The 18,374-nt window shown below is 39.7% G+C and overlaps 2 protein-coding genes across 3 annotated transcripts in view; one reads left to right on the top strand and one right to left on the bottom strand.

Moving 5' to 3' along the window:
* Positions 1 to 18,374, bottom strand: part of IL31RA (interleukin 31 receptor A) — a 238,220-nt gene that overhangs the window by 151,538 nt on the left and 68,308 nt on the right. The window lies entirely within an intron of this gene.
* Positions 1 to 18,374, top strand: part of IL6ST (interleukin 6 cytokine family signal transducer) — a 36,593-nt gene that overhangs the window by 1,171 nt on the left and 17,048 nt on the right. For both annotated transcript variants that reach the window (XM_080372933.1, XM_080372934.1), the window contains exons 2-7: positions 6,101 to 6,181; positions 7,320 to 7,631; positions 9,380 to 9,512; positions 10,794 to 10,954; positions 11,269 to 11,420; positions 16,486 to 16,645. In XM_080372933.1, the coding sequence (XP_080229059.1) occupies positions 6,115 to 6,181; positions 7,320 to 7,631; positions 9,380 to 9,512; positions 10,794 to 10,954; positions 11,269 to 11,420; positions 16,486 to 16,645 (985 nt within the window). In that variant the 5' untranslated portion in view covers positions 6,101 to 6,114. The remainder of the gene's footprint in view (positions 1 to 6,100; positions 6,182 to 7,319; positions 7,632 to 9,379; positions 9,513 to 10,793; positions 10,955 to 11,268; positions 11,421 to 16,485; positions 16,646 to 18,374) is intronic.

Raw genomic sequence — 18,374 nt, 5'->3', positions numbered from 1 at the left:
CTAAAGAAATACGGTGTCGTTATTTTCATCTTGCAGATGATTAGCCGAGGCACAAAGGAAAGCGGCCTGCCAAGTGTGCTGGCAGCGGGGAGGAGGATAAATCCCAGTCTCGGTTTTCAGCCTTGTTTTAGGCTTAGGTGGTTGCCAGCTGGTGGCTGCTCATTACTTCTGAGGCATTTCTGAAGGAGAAACCCGATAATTGAATTATGTGGGGTTATCATCTTGTCATTAGTGATCTGTCCTGTTACTGAGAAGGGGCGGGGGGGGCGGGAAAGGGGGGCCGCAACCTGAAGAGGTCAGATACTTTGGGAGTTACAGGCTTTTTTCTTTCACCTTCTTTTCCTTTATAGAACTTTTATAAATTTTGTACTTCTTAACTACTACTACTTCAAAGGGTATATAAAAGGTATGTGTTGGAAGTACATAACTTCTGAACTCAACAAACTCTTAATCTGTATGTTGGTGTATTGCAATAAGAAAGTAGGAGCAGATAATGAAATTTCGGTATTACTTTCTAGAATTGGAATATTAAAAATTAATATTTGGGTCTTGGTCACATTTCTAGACATGTAAACTTTTAAAGTAAAGCTTATACATATATATATGGGGGGTCAGGGAAGATACACACAGATCTATAACTATGTATGCAAAAGGGAGATAGGCTGTCTCTGATGCTGCTTCTCTGAAGGATTAGCACTAGCACAGTTGTATGAAAATAAATAAACCTCTTGGCCAATTTTTTTTAGAATAATTAGTTTAGACAACTCTTACTAATGTAGGAGAGAACCAGCACTGGTGATTGTTAGTCTTGAAGGTTTGACTTCAAGGTGACAACATTTATACAAAATAAGACATTATTTTGTATAAATTTATTTGGCTTTTGGACTAAAGCCACTTGCTAGCTGCACACACAAAAAAATTAATCTGAATTATTTCAGAGAAAATTTTCTACAGTTTAAGAAGGTATTGAAAAGAACAATCTGTGCCCCTTTGTTTGGGAGTTTCATTATGAGTCTATACTAAAACCCCAGAGGTAGGAAGAAACCTCCTTCTAGAGGCAGACAGATGACTAATATGGAGAAATTACTTGCCTTTTTGGTGAAAGGGTTAGAAATATCATTTGGGTATAGGTATTTTAAATATGAAAATCGGTTTCAGAATGTTCTGTGCATAGAATGTTACATAAGATTTTCAAGTGATTATCTCAGAGGTGTTTGGGGTTTTTTCAGTCTCATAAATATTTCAAAGAAGAAAGTAAGCTTGGAGGAAGGAAGGAAGCTTGCGGATGAAGTACTCCTAATTATAAAGCAGTCACGGCTTGAGTAATCAAAATTCCTTGAGGATAGCTACAGCTTTTACATGGGCTTTAAGTACTACCTGGCTTGTTATAAAACCTCAGGTGGTAGCTGCTGTGTGCACTATCACTTGCTCCATCTGCCTAATCTATGTGGATTCTTAGTGAGAGATTACCACCTGAAGCTGTAAGCTTAGGTCTTAATTTTTTTTGAAGAATCTCTGGAAATCCATTTACCAGTAACCTTTGGGCTTTCATGATTGATGGGATGATGAGTCCTAACAGACTTAACACCTTCCTGTGGTGGTTGTGGTGTTATCTGTACTTCCTGACTTGGAAGCTGGCTTTGCTGGCAAGAATGTTATTTTGGCTATAGTCTTTTAAACTGGAATTGTCATTTGTAGGTCACTTGGACAGTGTCACCTCTCTGAAGTGGGGAAGTGATAAGTCATCTTATGGCATATATCTGTATTCATTTGGGAGTAATTTTCATGATTTTTGAAATAAGATCAGTTTGTAAGATTTTTCTGTTGCTCAGAATAAGGAGTGATACCTGTTTTGCATGAATGCCTGACATTTCTTCAAAAACTGTTATTCACAGGTTAGTCAGAAAACTCCTTGGTGGTGTTTGTGCATATAAAGCTTGACTTCAGTGTGGTTGTTGGCTTTTCACAGGATACTGCCTGAAGCATCAGGTTAAGGTTCAGACATAAAGGCTTAGTGCTTTCCTTTCAAAATGATAGCAGGATGTGAAAAATATGATTTAGGGATTAAATGGGGTGATCTTGTGGCACGAGTTTCATGTCTGTCGTTACTGAAGTAATCACAGCATTTTAAAAGGGTTTTTTTCCTCTTCAAAATAACTTCTGTGAGTTAAGGGCTGTCACCAGCCACAGCTCTAAACTGACCATGTTGGTTTTACTGTTTAGTATTTTGATGGACTTTGGTACTTTGCCACTTTTGCAAACTTAACTGTGAAAATAACCTGACAAACTTCTAACATGAGTTTCTTTCTCTATCTACCATTCCTTTTCACTTAGTGGTCTACAACAACTACATAATATAGATAAAGTATTGATTTGTCTTTTTTTTTTAAAAAGAAGCTGAACTGACTAGCTGCTTCAATGTTAGTTCATTCAGCATAAGGTTAAACCTTCACCTTAGATTCCCAGTACACTACACCAGTTTGTAAAACAGAAGACTTTGGGCTCTGCTGCATAGTTGCTGAAACTATTGAGTTCTCCGTTGTCCAGACTTGCAGAGAAGTCAGACTTAAACTGTTCACCATTAACTACTTTGTGTTTAACAGCATTTCTTTTGAATGATGGCACTATGTTTTAAAGTTTTGATACAGCTTATCTGCAGAGTTTCTGCACCATCTACACTTGAGCATTTTTTTATGCTTGATTAGAAAACACTAGTTTCCATAGGAGTATCTTCATTACTAATCTAAGTACAGTTCCTTGTTTTGCTAGTTATAAACCCCACCGTATTTTTTTTATTTTTTATTTTTTCCAGATTTCATCTAGGCAAGACAGATGGAATTGCGTAGTGTAACTCTGGTTCTTTCCCCTAGAACTAAATTTCAATTTAGAATCAATCTTTTAAAAGCCAGAGAGACTGATGTTTTTAAAATAGCATGCATTAGAAGGGAATTGCAATAGCCCTTTTGTGGATTTGGAGGTGTGTAGTTTCAATCTTCTTTGAATTCAATCAAACTGTATTGATTGGAGGGGTGTTGTAAATATATCACAGGAGCCTAAAAGCAGATAGGTGCTGAAATCTAGTGTGGTTTTGACACTGTAGTTAACAACTGCTTGTTTGCTGTACTTTGGGTGGGTGGGCTTTCCACTTAAGTTTCCATGCAGGTGGTAGAGCATAGGTCTCAGTTCTCCTGCCTTTCAGGAGCTGAGTGTGGTGGAATAAGTACTATAAACTGTGGAGGATTTCTTTGCTCCCTCGAAACAGATACTAAACTTCTCAAAATGCACAGTAGTAGGCATTTGGACTGCAGCTTCCCATCTGTAAATTAATCTTGCTCAGGACAACTAAAACGTTGTCTTCTAGGTCTGGAAGGCAGTTGAAGGTAGAAATGTCATTTATTTTAAAAGATGAAGTTATTTGATTTCTTACAAGAATACGCTATACTTTAGAGCAAAATATGTGATAGTTCTATACTATTGTTTACTTTTGAGTTGGTTATTTCTTTTGAACTGTTAGCTTTTGTGTTTCTTCAGGTGCTTAACCCATGCCATACTTAATGATTTAAATATGATTTTAACACCAGCAGTTCTTGAATAGTTTTGTGGAAACATTGTTAAGCCTGAGGTAAACTATTACCAAGCAGAAAACCAGTGACTTTGTAGTGAAGTATTGCATAGTTGACACTGCCATTATTCAAATATAGCACCAATCGTGACAGCAAATGGGAGAGAAAAGCTGTATTGAACATTCTTTAAAAAAACCCACACAAACCAACAACAAACACTTCTTGCGTTTTTTGCATCTGCTTCACTCTCTCCTTTTCCATGTGGAAGCCAGTTCTGCTGTTGTTTTGCAGCTTTTGGCAGTTAGCAGGGAGGTGGAGCTGCTGCTTCTTTCCTACCTAGCCTGTAGTTGCCGGCAGAGTTCTTATGAGTTTCAGATCTGCGAATCAAAATTGTTAAATACCTTTCAATTAGTCTTGCTCAAAATAACAAATCATAAGGTCTACCCTTAAGAACACAACAAGCTTTAGATAGCAAGCAGTATTTCTGATAAATATTAAGAGTAAATCAAGAAACTAAAATAGATTCCTGTGTGCTGGTTTTAGTCACTTTCTGAAGACCTAAATCAAAAGAGAATACTTTTGACTTTGGTTGTGTTCACCATGTGAATTTATTAAAATTTGTGAAACCAATTGGAATTTTAAAATGCAGAAAGACATGGGTGGGTAGAAACCTTATTTTTCAGATACTGGAAAACTTTACATCCATAAAAAGCAAAATTGGTTCAATTCTCTTACTGTACACTTGTAATAAGTGCAGTACATACTTAGCTATTTAAAACTGTATAATAGCTTTCATATCCAGCCCAATGAGAGTACTTTTAGTAGCTTTTTTAGTCTCAACTCTGTACAGTTGCAATCTGATTATAAATGTATTGTTATATAGTTAAAAAAAACAGCTTTAGTGACAAATATAAGTGCTTGTTAACACAATTGCCAAGTCTTCTAATCGGCAATATTTTTAGTATAAAAATTATATGTACGAAATCTTGGTGGGCTCTGAGAAATAAACTCAAAGTGTAGATGCAAGTAAAGATACTGCTGAGTGATTCTGATACCTGTTATTTTGGTCCTAACTGAAACACAGCTATGTTGGTGAGCCCTACAAAGACTGCTGTAAAGGCTTGAGATCAGCTTTTGTTTAATTGTTGGCTTCTAATTATTGTGAGTATAGATTTTTCTTTACATTATACTATTTACTTTGATTTGTTAAATGTGCTGATGCCTAAGGAATGAGGTTCTGTATCTTGGTATTGGTAACACTAGTACTTAAATGCCTTGTCTAGTTTTATTGATCTATATGAAATGCCTTGAGTCTTTCTGTTACTATAAACTACATGCAATTAAAGCAAAGGAGTATTTCTTGTTATAAATTGCAGTTCCTTGTCGTTCTGATAATAGAAATATAGATTTTAAATGTTCCTTTCTAGGGAATACTGTGGAATTCCTTTAGACTTAGCAAGTTGCCTTTTACAGTTGCTTTTTATATAAAGTTGCCTTTTTCAGGTCAGTAAAAACACTTCAGAAGCAAGGCTGCTATAGGCAGTCTCATCTCAAATCTTAGTAAACCTAGAAATGCCATGGTTAGTTTCTAGCTGTAAGAACAGTATGGTCTGCTTCTAGAGATCAGGTTGTGGACTTTATCACCTATTTGACTAGGCAAATTACCTATTCCTGTAAAGATGCATATATGTAACTAAAAATAGTATAGCTTCTATGCTTAGTAGAGAATGTTCACTTGCTTTTAGTAACTTAGGGCTGCTTTGTAACCGCAAGTGGAGAATCCAGGAGAGACTTTGTGCTTCAAAACTGGAGTGCAAGGTAGTCTGTGAATGCTTCAGTTTCTTGAAACTGTTTTGTAGAATTATCAAAACAGAACAAGTGAACTTTGCTGCAATACAGAATAAAAGAACATCACATGATGATAAACATCCCAAATTTTGAGGAATTACAAACTCCCTTGTAAGGTCTTAAGAATTAATTTATGTTTTTTCTATAGTAGTCAACATCTCTTGATGTGGAAGTCTTGTGCTTTGTAATTCTTAAACATGTTTTGAGTCACTCTTGTGAATGAGACACCTGGTTTTGTGCAGAGTTGTTCTGAACCTTGTATTCAGCATATTTATGTTCTGCTTGAAAGCTAGATAAGTGTGGTAACCATAATCAAATTCATAAGGTTCTGTTCTATAACCTGAACCTCTGTGTTATGCTCTTTATTCTAATTGAGCTTCCTACAGAAGTACTAGTAGTTTGTTTCCATAAACACAAAAACCTTAAGCTGATGCCTTTCTTAAATTTGTAACTACGAAGGCTTTAAAGTGCATCAGTTGTCTTAAGCAGACATTGGATTTTGTTACAACACTGAGTAAAATGGAAGCAGCGTGCCCATTCTTGCTCTAGCGTGGGAAGATATGAACTCCTTCAGGAAACTAAATGTGGGTACCTGAGAAATTGTCACTGATCAAATACAAATTGAATTTGAGAGTGATCTAAAATGAAAAGTAATAGTTTAAATTTTTTTAAATGTTTTTCTGTTACAGGAATTCTGTGCAGCATGTTTTCTGAGTGGAAGTGGGTAGCCCATGGCTTATATCTGCTTTTGAATTTTTGTTCTCTTGAAGGTAAGACTTCTGGGTCTCAAACGCAAGAAATTTGTAGAGCTTCTTTTGCTGGATGCTTGAAGTGCACACTTGCTTTTTGTCTAGATACTTGTGGGGTAGGGGCTGAAAGCAAGGTATATTGGTATAGAGAGACCTAGCCTATGTTCTTGATACTATGGTAAAATAATGCATATTAAACTCATACTCACTTCTGCTTCTATCCCTTGCTCATCTCTGTACAGAGAATAGTGAAGAGTGACTTTGGTCAGTGAGAGATGGCTTTGATTCCACTGACATCACTGGAGCTGGTGACTGTAGCAAACTCAAGTTTAATTTCACATATGCCAAATGGTATCTAAATAAAATCATGTCTTGGTCAGACTAAACACTGTTAAAGCAATAAATTAGCAGTGAATTAGTGCAGTAGGTTCCGTGATCAAGTTAAAGCTGTGGTCCACTGCTATTGTGTAGCAAATCATTCTCCTCAAGATGTTTAGTATAGCTGTTGATTCAAAGCAGTATTTCAGTCATCTATTTAATCTTTAAAATTGAGGCTTTTTATGCACCTCTATCGCAACAGTCACAATTTTATTATTGTATTGAAGTTCCTTTGTAAAGACAGTATTATCAAATGTGCAGAGTTCACTATAATTCCCAAATATGCTTGTAGTACACATACTGAAGTTTTTGAAATGGACAGTTCAAGTATTTAACTGTTTACATGCCATTTTTCTAGAAGTAGTGCACACAATCCCTATTTTTGTTCTCCACTTTCTCAAGAGAAAATACCTTTTTAACTGCAAGGGTAACCTCAAGTATATTACCTTCCTTCTTCAAAACATACTGAATGTTCAATCCTTGATTGTCTTCACTCTCTGTAAAGCCCCCTGTTTATTAACAGAACTTTTCTTGTTTGGTAAATTGCTTTTGTAAAGTCTAGAGAACACTACACTGGTTTTGTCCCTTAAATCTGCTTGGTGTCCACTGATTTTCATTTTTTATAACTGCATTTCAGTTATAATACATTTATGCATTTCAGTTTTATAACTGTCAAGTAACCACTTCATTTCTTGCTCGGACACATATACACTAGTGTTGTATCAGTAATATTGATTATGCAGTGCTCTGTAGTTTTTAATAAAGATGCAATTCTTTTTAGTTTCAGGTGGACTTGTACAGTCATGTGGTCACATCATCCCAGAGTCTCCCGTATTGGCACTTGGCTCCAACTTCACAGCATTGTGCATTCTGAATGAAAGTTGTCTTGACTTTGGCAATATCTATGCTAATCAAATTATATGGAAAATTAAAAATAGAGTGGTACCTAAAGAACAATATCGTGAAATAAACAGAACAGTTTCCAGTGTCACGTTTAATGACACTTCTTCACTAGCTACTCCTCTGACATGCAACATTTTAGCAGATGGACAGATTGAGCAAAACATTTATGGAATTACAGTTACAGTAGGCTGTAAGTACCATTTCTCTTGCCTTTTATTGTGGTCTTAAGAAAACTGCTTTTGAGAAACAGGGAAGAGAATGCAAGCAATAGGAAGTGCCTATATCTTGAGACACTTATTTCCATTCCCTCAGTTCCTGGATAATTGTATAAAACAATTCTAAAATTACGTGCCATCAAAACTTGTAAATATGCACAGAATAGGGTTTTCTAAAAAATGTAACATACTGTGGAGTATTTTAGTGTTGAAATAAGAATAAAACAGAACAAAAGAAAAATGTTGAAGCAGAAAGATTTAAATTACAGAATTTAACTGAAATAGATCCTAGGAAAATTAACTTTTCCGTATTTGCTTCAGTTTCAGTGTTTAAGGAAGTACAGTGAGGTCGTGTGTCCTGCTTTCATAAGTCACACTATGACATTCATATTTTCTTTATTAATGGACTGAGAAATACTTAATCCATCTGTATCACTGAAACTGACCTTAACTGCCTTAAGGATGGAATTATTTGGATTAGTCTACCTCTATACATAAGAAAATACTCTTAACTTATTATAAATTTTCTTTGTTCAGGCGTGGTAGCACTTGCATAGTTATAAGCAAGGGCTCTTTGAGACAAGACTGAGGTATTGGGAAGGTAATATTAATATACTACTTAAATAGTTGGTGGACCTTTAAGTGTCCTTAGTATCCGGGTATGAATGGCTGATGAATTATGTTGCCTCCTAGTGCTGGCAAAAGGTATTGCCTTGAGTTCACAATTTAATGTGCTAGTATGAGTTACACAATGCTTTCACAGAAAAAGTGTTTTGCATTTCAACCTCTGAGGAGTAAGTGTCTTAACAGAAGATGTGACAGGAAAAATACATGGAAAGGTGAGGACAGATGCAATATGCTGAGATGATTAACTGAATGAAAGTACAGGTAGCATTCTACAGTTACAATTCATATGTGCATCTTGAGATACATTTGTATTTAAAGACAATGTATTTTCATACTGTCAGTTAAAGAAATTCTGTGAACTGAGAATAACAGGTTTGAGAAGAACAGAACCATTCAGGAGAAAGACTACAAGGTTCATAAGGTAGTTCTGTTGAATATAGCATTCTGCTTGAAAGGAAATAAGATTCTGCCAACACATTATATTCTTGTAAACAGTGGTATTCTAAAAGCTAGAAACTAACTCTTTGTATGCTATGATTTGAATTTAAGAAGGGGAAAAAAACCCAGTTCAGCTGATAGTTCACTCTGAACACTCCTACACACAACTAAACTGCATTGATGAAAATGCCTTATGTTTCTTATAACTGTTCACAGCTAAAGCATTCTTCTTCCATAGCTCAAGTCAGGGAGAACAGACCTATCACAGTTGCTTTAGAGCTGAGGTTATTGGCAAAGTTAGCATATGCCAATCCAGCTGTAGTGCTCATTAGCAATTTTCTGTGGGCGTTAAAATAGACTTAGATGAGAGATGGTTGGTATCAGGTTTTCTGTGTCAGAATGAGAAATAATCTGTGCTGTTCCTTACTGTCAAGTGCTTATTCCTTATGTAGTCTACCGTTTCTCGGAGCAGCTTGTTAAGTTTCTTGACTTCCATTCCTGGATGCCATCTAGCACTTTTTGCTCCCTGCTTTAGAAAAAAACCGGACTATAAATACTTCTGATGTTCACTGAAATTGCTGTAATGGGACACTTAGTATGGTTCTTACTGGACTGAAATGTGTACATAGATTACTTGTTGCTAACTTTTTCTGCACAGTACCCCCAGAGAAGCCCAAGAACTTAAGCTGCATTGTGATTCAGGTGTCAAAACTCACATATCCTATGACTTGCACCTGGAACCCTGGAAGGCATACATTCCTGGACACTCACTATAGGTTGAAATACAGGTGGTAAGTAGCTCTCTGTAGAATACCTAAATAACTTTGAAGACTATTTGTTGGATAAACCAAACTTGCTTGAAATTTCTTGCTATTTTGTAAATATTCTTAACTTAAATCCAGTTTTCTGAAGCATCTCTGTCCCCTTTGGGGGGAAGGGGAAAAGTTAAGTTCACATTTGAAGCAATTCTAACTCAGACTTGAAAGTGTGTTGCTGCACTTGTTTTGGAGTAACAGCTATCTTGTATTTTTCTGTTCTTCAAAGAAATTATTAGTGTGTCTTGAGTACAATATACCTAGCCATTACGTTGCTCAACCCAGACTATATATTTTATGGTTTTCTGTGGTGATTGTTCTGTCTCATTCTAAATAAGTAGAAGATGGCCCTGCTCAGTCCAGGACAGTTGGACTAGATGATCTTTAAAGGGCTTTTCCAACCCAAACTGTTCTACAATTCCAAGTAGAGAAACCAACATACACTGACTGGATTTTGTAGAGGTATTATCTACTGTGTACTTCTGGAGAATTCAGAATAGTGTATGTCCACAATTAATCCTAACATGAAATATTCAGCAAAAGTATTTCTCCTGTGAAAGCAAATTAACTAAAGTACTTTATAAACCCTTCAGATGGTCTCTCGTAGTTTAACATGGAGTGGACAGAATTGTTGTTCTGCTTTGGAAACAAGAATGACTGCCTACAGCTTTCCACCTACTTGGTTCTGCTGAAGTGTTTTGGTAACAAGTGTAGTAGAAAGTGTGGATAGTTAGAAAACCTTAATGCTTTGCCAATCTCCTGATGCCCCTAGAGCTATCTGCTGTTAGTGTAGCAAAAAATTGTTTCTGTTCACCATGTGTTGCAACTGTAACACTGTACTCCTGAAGGGTGTGCAGGTAATATTGACCACATCTTGTAATGCATGAATATGTTTCTAGTTACTAGCCATATCACTTTTGATTAAATGTATCAATACTTGATCTTAATTGTATAAGTTAAGTCAGGTTTTTGTACAGATTTTTATCACAGTATGGTGGCTTGTGCTTTTGAAGATAGGGGAATCAAAGTAAAGAGATCTTATTCTAGTTTCTATACTAATGCAATCATGCATTTGTAGCTGGCCAAGCCATTCTAATCTCTTCACATTTTCTTCCGGCCCCTCTGCTTATCAAGGTAGCGGTGGAAGGGAAACATACAAGCTTAGACTGATTGATCACTCTGATCTACTTAAAAAGATTGCCCAGAGGAAACCAAACTTACCGCTTTGTACCATGTTTTTCCTTCTCTTTCGTTTAGGCCACAAGAGAACTTTCCTGACTGTATACCAAAAGATGTAAACAATTCTTGTACAATTGCTGATGTTCAGTTCTTTGTTAACCTGGAGGTTTGGGTAGAAGCAGCAAATGCTCTTGGAAAGGCTGAATCTGATCCTCTTGTTCTTGATCCCATTGAGATTGGTAATTATATACCTCTTACTAAAACTAGTGGTATGTAACTGCTGCTTCTGTGCATATTTCTGAATTGGTATGTTAATGTTTCTTGGCTATAAAAATAGTACCAAAATATTGTTGACAAGAATTTGAACTGTGCTGGACAAAGGTGGGGAAGGTGGGAGACATGATCCCAATTCAGATAGCAAGTTCTTGTACAACAGTCTGCTTTAGAAACTACTGAAGTAGCAATTAATGGTAGTGTTACAGCATAGTGTATCAGCTGCTAGAGGCATGATAAAATACAGCTGTAGAGTTCACTGTAACTCCTTTTCTTCCAGTTAAACCTCTGTCTCCACACAACTTATCAGTCAACTCGGGGATACTGCCTACGGTTCTGAAGCTTTCCTGGGAGAATCGTATTTCAGCAGCTGTGATGAAGCTGAAATTCAATATTCGCTATAGAATCACTGGTGACACAAACTGGATGCAGGTAATACCACTCATGTTCCTTGTCACTCTTCTGTAACCCAGCCGTTTGTCAAACTACAGAAGTTCCCTTGCTGCAGAGGATTCACTTTAGCAGAGCATTCAGTTTAGAATCATACAATTGTAGAATGGTTTGGGTTGAAAGGGACCCTAAAGATGATCTTGTTCCAACCCCCCTACCGTGGGCAGGGACACCTTCCACCAGACCAGGTTGCTCAAAGTCCCATCCAACCTGGCCTTCAACACTTCCAGGGATGGGGCATCCACAGCTTCTCTGGGCAACCTGTGCCAGTGTCTCGCCACCCTCACAGTAAAGAATTTCTTCCCAATACCTCATCTAAATCTATCCTATTTCAGTTTAAAGCCTTTACCCCCTGTTCTGTCACTATATGTCCTTGTAAAAAGTCCTTTTCTGGTTTTATTGTAGCCCCCCTTTAGGTACTTGTCCTAGTTGCTGGCTGGGGTTAAACCACAACAGTCCTGGAGGGCCGCTATAAGGTCTCCCTGAAGCCTTCTCTTCTCCAGGCTGAACAACCCCAACCGTCTCAGCCTGTCTTTATAGGAGAGGTGCTTCAGCCCTTTGATCATTTTTGTGGCCTTCCTCTGGACTTGCTCCAACAGGTCCATGTTCTTATGTTGGAGGCCCCAGAGCTGAACATGGTACTCCAGGCAGGGTCTCAAGAGGGCAGAGCAGAGAGGGAGAATCACCTCCCTTGATCTGTTGGCCACATTTCTTTTGATGCAGACCAGGATTTGGCTGGCTTTCTGGGCTGCCAGTGCACATTGCCAGGCCATGTAGAACTTGTCCACCAGCACCACAAGCCCTTCTCCTCAGGGCTGCTCTTAATCCATTCTCCACCCAGCCTGTATTTGGGCTTGGGATTACCCTGACCCAGGTGTATGACCTTGCACTTACACAGGCCCACCTCTCCAGCCTGCCAAGGTCCCTCTGGATGGCATCCCTTCCTTCCAGCATGTCAATGGCACCACACAACTTGGTGTCACCAGTGAATTGCTGAGGGTGCCCTCAGTCCTGCTGGCCATGTTGCCAACAAATGTGTTGATGAGCACCGGTATCAATACTGACCTCTGAGGAGTGCCAGTCCTCACTGGTCTCCACTTGGACATTGAGCCATTGACTGCAACTCAATTTTGAGTGTGATCATCCAGCCAATTCCTTTTCCATCAAGTGGTCCATCCGTCAAATCCATGTCTCCAGTTTACAGACAAGAAGGTTGTACAGACCAGTGTCAGATGCTTTGCAGAAGTCCAGGCAGATGACATCAGTTGCTCTTCCCTCACCCACCAAAGCTGTAACCCCATCACAGAAGGCCACCAAATCTGTCAGGCATGATTTGCCCTTAGTGAAGCCATGCTGGCTGTCACCAATCACCTCCTTATTTTCCATGTGCCTTAGCGTAGTTTCTGGAGAATCTGCTCCATGATCTTGCCAGGCACAGGGGTGAGACTGACGACTGTAGTTCCCCAGGTTCTCCTTATTTCCCCTTTTAAAAATGGGGTTTACGTTTCCCCTTTTCCAGTCCATGGGAAACTCACCAGACTGCCATGACTTCTCAAACATGATGGACAGTGGCTTAGCCACCTCATCTGCCCATTCCCTCAGGACCTACGGATGCACCTCATCAGGTCCCATGGACTTGTGCGCCTCCAGGTTCCTTAGGTGGTCTCGAACCAGATCTTCTCCTACAATGGGTGGTTCTTCATTCTCCTAGTCTCTGCCTTTGCCTCCTGTGACTTGGGCAGTATGGCGGAAGCATTTGCTGGCAAAGGGGGGGGGGGGGGGGGGGCGGGGGCGAAGTGATTGGGTACCTCAGCCTTCTCCATGTCCTGGGTTACCAGGTCTCATGTTTCCTTCTAGAGAGGCCCCACATATTCCCTTGCCTTCCTTTTATTACTGAGGTACTTACAGAAACTTTTCTTGTTATCCTTGACATCCCTGGCCAGATTTAATTTTATCAGGGCTTTAGCTTTCCTAACCTGGTCCCTGGCTTTTCAGATAATTTCTCCGTATTCCTCCCAAGCTACCTGTCCTTGTTCCCACCCCCTGTAGGCTTCCTTTGACTTGTCCAGGAGTTTGTTGTTCATTCATGCAGGCCTCCTGGCATTTTTGCCAAACTTTCTCTTTGTTGGCATGTGTTGCTCCTGAGCTTGGAGGAGGTGATCTTTGAATATTATCCAGCTTTGTTGTGCCCCTCTTCCCTTCAGGGCTGTATCCCATGTTACTTTGCCGAGCAGATCTCTGGAGAGGCCAAAGTCTGCCACCTGAAGCCCAGGGTAGTGAGCTTGCTGTGTGCTCTCCTTGTTGCCTTAAGGATCTCAAACCTCATCATTTCGTCATCACTGCAGTCAAGGCTGCCCTCGAGCTTCATGTTCCCCACCAGCTCCTCCCTGTGGTGAGAAAAAGGTCCAGCATAGCACCTCTTACTGGCTCTTCTGTCACTTCGAGAAGGAAGCTACCATCGGTGCACTTCAGGAACCTCCTTGATTGCCTGTGCCCTGCTGTGTTGTCCCTCCAATGGATATCAGAGTGGCTGAAGTCCCCCATGAGGACCAGGGCTTGTGAGCATGAGGCTATTGATATCTGTCTATAGAAGGACTCATCTGCTCTGTCTTCCTGGTCAGGTGGCCTGTAGCAGACCCTTGCACTATAATGTCACTTGTCCCCGCCCTCCCAATTTATCTCGCCTATCCATGAAGGCTGTGATCAGCCGGGCTTTTGGCACAACTGACAGTACAGTTACGTTGTGTTTTCTTTGTTGCCGTCTCTGCTGTCCTCATCATGTTGCAGTATATTTTCTTTTTGATGTTTATTCTGTACATGAAACACTTAGAACTTTCATAATCGTGAACTTTACTCTTCCCATACACACACAAAAATATTGATCTAAATGTCATTTAAAGCTTGGGCAAACTCTGTACAGTGCTGGGCAACTTTTTTGAATGTGCTGTACTGCCTGGGTCACAACAACCCCAATGCAACACTACAGGGTTGGGAAAAGTGCCTGGAAAGCCACCTGGCAGAGAAGGAGCAGGGGGTATTGGTTGACAGCCAGTTGAATATGAGCCAACAGCATGGCCAAGAAGGCCAGTCGCATCTTGGCTTGTATCAGAAAGTGTGGCCAGCAGGAGTAGGGAAGTGATTGTCCCCCTGTACTCACACTGGTGAGGCCGCACCTCAAGTATTGTGTTCACCTTTGGACCACTCACTTCAAGAGGGACGTTGAGGTGCTGAAGTGTGTCCAAAGGGCAACAAAGCTGGTGAAGGGCCTAGAGAACAAGTCCTGTGAGGAGCAGTTGAGGTTACTGGAGCTGTTTAGCCTGGAGAAAAGGTGGCTCGGAGACCTCATCACTCTACAACAACCTGAAAGGACATAGCCAGGTGGGTATTGGCCTCTCTTTCCCAGGTTGGTCTCTTTTCCCAACAAGCCATAGTACAAGAGGACAATGGCCTCAAGTTGTGCCAGGGGAGGTTTAGATTGGATAATAAGAACAATTTCTTCACTGAAAGGGTGGTCAAGCATTGGAACAGTCTGCTCAGGGAAGTGGTTGAGTTGCCATCCCTGGAGGTATTTAAAAGATGTGTAGATGTGGCACTTAGGGACATGACTTAGTGATGGACTTGGTAGTGTTAGGTTTGCAGTTGCACTTGATGATCTTAAAAGATTTTTTCAACCTAAATGATTGTGTGATTCAATAAAATATGGTTATCCTGCATGCATGCCTTAAACCTGGTGCAGTCAGCGAACTGGAAGAGTAAGGAATATGCCTTACCTTTAGTGCAATATAATGTGTGCATGTCATCAAGAGTTGTGGGAGGTTTATTCTGCATCAGTCTATGAACATATTTTCAACAGCTTCAGTTTTGCCTTCAAGCCTTCTCTCAGAGCAGCAGTATTCCAGAATCATTTTTTTGAGATCTTCCCACTTTTTGTTTCAGTACAGAGGCCCAGAAGTGTTCTGAATTTCACAACTTGTTGCTTCTGATTTACCAAAATATGGTATTTGAAGCAGGTAGCATAACACAGCTGCTTGTGACTAATGTGGTGTGTTGGTTTGGAGGAACTGTGAGCTTTAGATACAGAAATTAATTAAGGTCACCTGTACTGATATTTTGAAGAGCACTGTCCTGCACAGCTTACTGCAACCTCAGGATCTGTTGATATGTAATCTAAGTCCCTTTAATTTGTCTTGCCTTCTTAAAATGTGCACAAGGCCTTTGAAATAGTAACTCTTAAGACATCAGAGCTTGCTTAGCTGTGGTAAAATTTGACTACTATGGCAATTCTTTGCACTCAAGATTAACCTCTTGAGTGTCCCACGTGTGTGTTTTAATCTGCAGTCATTCCTCTTGCAGGGTTGCTCACTATGAAAAAACCCTAATTACAAGTGAAATAACATGTGACACAGCCTCTGTGTGTGTGTTCTTGTATCTGTTGCTTACATCACACATTTGTTTCTATACATGTGCAGTAAGAATACTTTCTGGCATTCAGTTGTTAATCTGAGATAAGGAAAGAGCTTATGAAAATAAACTGATTTGCTAGCCAAAGTATAAACTACTGTAAAGCTGTTTCAATGTTAGCTAAATAACACTGTTCTGTATCTGTGGAAGCAATGTTCCTGGATTCTCTGGCTTGGTAGCAGGCTTCTGGCACCAGGTATTTTGCAATCAATAACCAAACAGATAACTAGCAAAGTTCTGAGGTGTGAGATGGGGTATTACAGCAGGGAGTAGAGGAATTAAATGAGGAGAAGAAGAGGTAGACATAAACTAATTAAGGAAAACAGAATATGAGAGGTTGTCCTGAGACAGCTGCTTGCCTGTTTTAGTATGTGTATCATAGTATACCTGGTAAATACACACAACTCTGATCCCTTACCAAACCATGGTTGAAAACTAAAGCTTTTGGAAATCAGAGGGGAGAACAACTGTGTTTTTGTTGGGTCTGTGTACAGTGGGGAGCCTTCTTGTATTGGGGCTGTGGTAGCACAGAATTCAGCTTTACAGTTTTTGATCTGTGCCTCTAAAGTCTTTTTTCCATTTACAGGTTCCTCCTGAAGATACAGCTTCACCAAGAACTTCATTCAGCATTCAAGGGCTCAGACCCTACACAGAGTATGTCTTTTCAATTCGCTGCATGAAGGAAGATGGAGTGGGCTACTGGAGTGACTGGAGTGAAGAGAAAACTGGGGTCACCACTGAGGACCGTAAGTAATGCATGAAAGTGAGGTACTGATTTTCAGATGTGTAAGTACTCATCAGAAGTCTGGCAGTAGCCAGCTGAAACTGTGTATCCTTACTTGAGCTGTTTGATTATGCATGCAGCAAGGGTCTCCTAAGTCACTTCCAGTACTGACTGACTTGACTCATGCATTCCAAGGAGCATGAGAATAGCTTCCCATAAAGCTGATCCTAGAGGTGCCCCTGAAAACAGCTAAAACAGGAGGTAGAGAAGAAAAGCTTCACAGAAAGTTCTGTTCTTGAAGTCTCTTAGAAGAGATGCAAGCTTTGTGCTTATGTTCTTGTTCTGAAGTTATCCTTTGTAACTGAAACTATTCTGCCTGTGTGAAAATGTTGGTGGGTTTTGGTTTGTGGGGTGTTTTTGTGGGCAGACTGCCTTAGTTTATGAAAAACTTGGTTTAGGAGGCCATTAGAGAAAGTCATAGGCGAACAAGCATCAATAAGTATGAAATAAAAGATTTTAGTCATACAGTGTACATAGACGTCTTCACAAACTTGGTAAAGCAGTGATATTAAATCATGTGCATATAGGAAGTATAGCCTTCTATGCACTAAAGCATCTAAATAAAACACTCTGGTTTACTCTTAACTTGTCCCAAAGTATTCTGCATCTGTAACATTTCCTTGCTTGTCAGTCACTTACAGCAGCCCCTTCACTGTCTTGTACCCGCTTTGTTTGCAATATTCTGCGCATAGTAATCCAAGAGTCTTGTTGCTTATCAGTGATACGGTTGTCACTGCTGGGAGGCATAAGAAAGCAAATACTATCTATAAACTTCTGACTTCAAGCAGGATTGAGTCTGTGTGGAAAACTGTTTTATTTTGGCTATATTTAATAACAAAAATCACCGTTCCCTTAGTTTCCCTTCTTGATAACCATTGGAGTTGTCATCTTGTAGATCTGGACTTGTAATATCCTGTCCCTGTGCTGTAGGGGGTGAACACTGAATTACTGCTATCGTGATTTCGTGAGGAAGACTTCTTACAGGCATCAGCTCTTCGGGGGCAGTATTTGGATCATGTTTAGTCTTGCACAAAATGCAAGCGGGATATATACAACTTCAAAGTATAAACCGATTACTGTTTGAGATACACAAAAGATAGGAAATCACTTGTTTAAGCTTTAAGTTTCCAGCCCGGGCCAGGGGGGCAAAATGCTTAAAACCTCAGTCAAATGTCAACTTTGTGGAACAAATCCTCAGTATTGCAAAGTTTCTGTAGTGCATGAAGTATGTTTATACTACAACCAGCTCAGTAACTTGGCTGGTCTGTCAGCTCCTTGGGATGCTCCAGTCAGCTGTTAAGACATTGCCTGTTTCCATTGAACTGTATATTCTGCAGGTGTGCTGTGTTGCCCTGGACTCATTTGTATTCCTTCAGGACGGTGGCACTGAGACTGTTACACACTGTCTTCTAAGATCTGTATCCATTGCATTCCACAGCGTGTTTAACTTCATTGATTTCTTCTGATTGCTCACAAACACATGCATTGCTTGAAACGCATTGTGGCATTAAAGTAACTACATTGTGTTATGAAATTGTTACTCTTCACAGCTCAGGAAAATTATTACAGTATTTCCCCACTAGAGAGGCCTTGCTGTCCTGCAGGTTTGTTCCTAGTGGCAGAAGGCAGTCTCTGTACTTGAGTTGTGCCAAAACTGTTAGTTGAGTATGTTACAGCATTTCCTGTTACTG

The sequence above is a fragment of the Falco punctatus genome, assembly GCF_963210335.1.
Source record: "Falco punctatus genome assembly, chromosome: Z".
In the NCBI taxonomy this organism is placed as follows: Eukaryota; Metazoa; Chordata; class Aves; order Falconiformes; family Falconidae; genus Falco; species Falco punctatus.
This window is presented reverse-complemented; position numbering and strand designations above follow the sequence as displayed.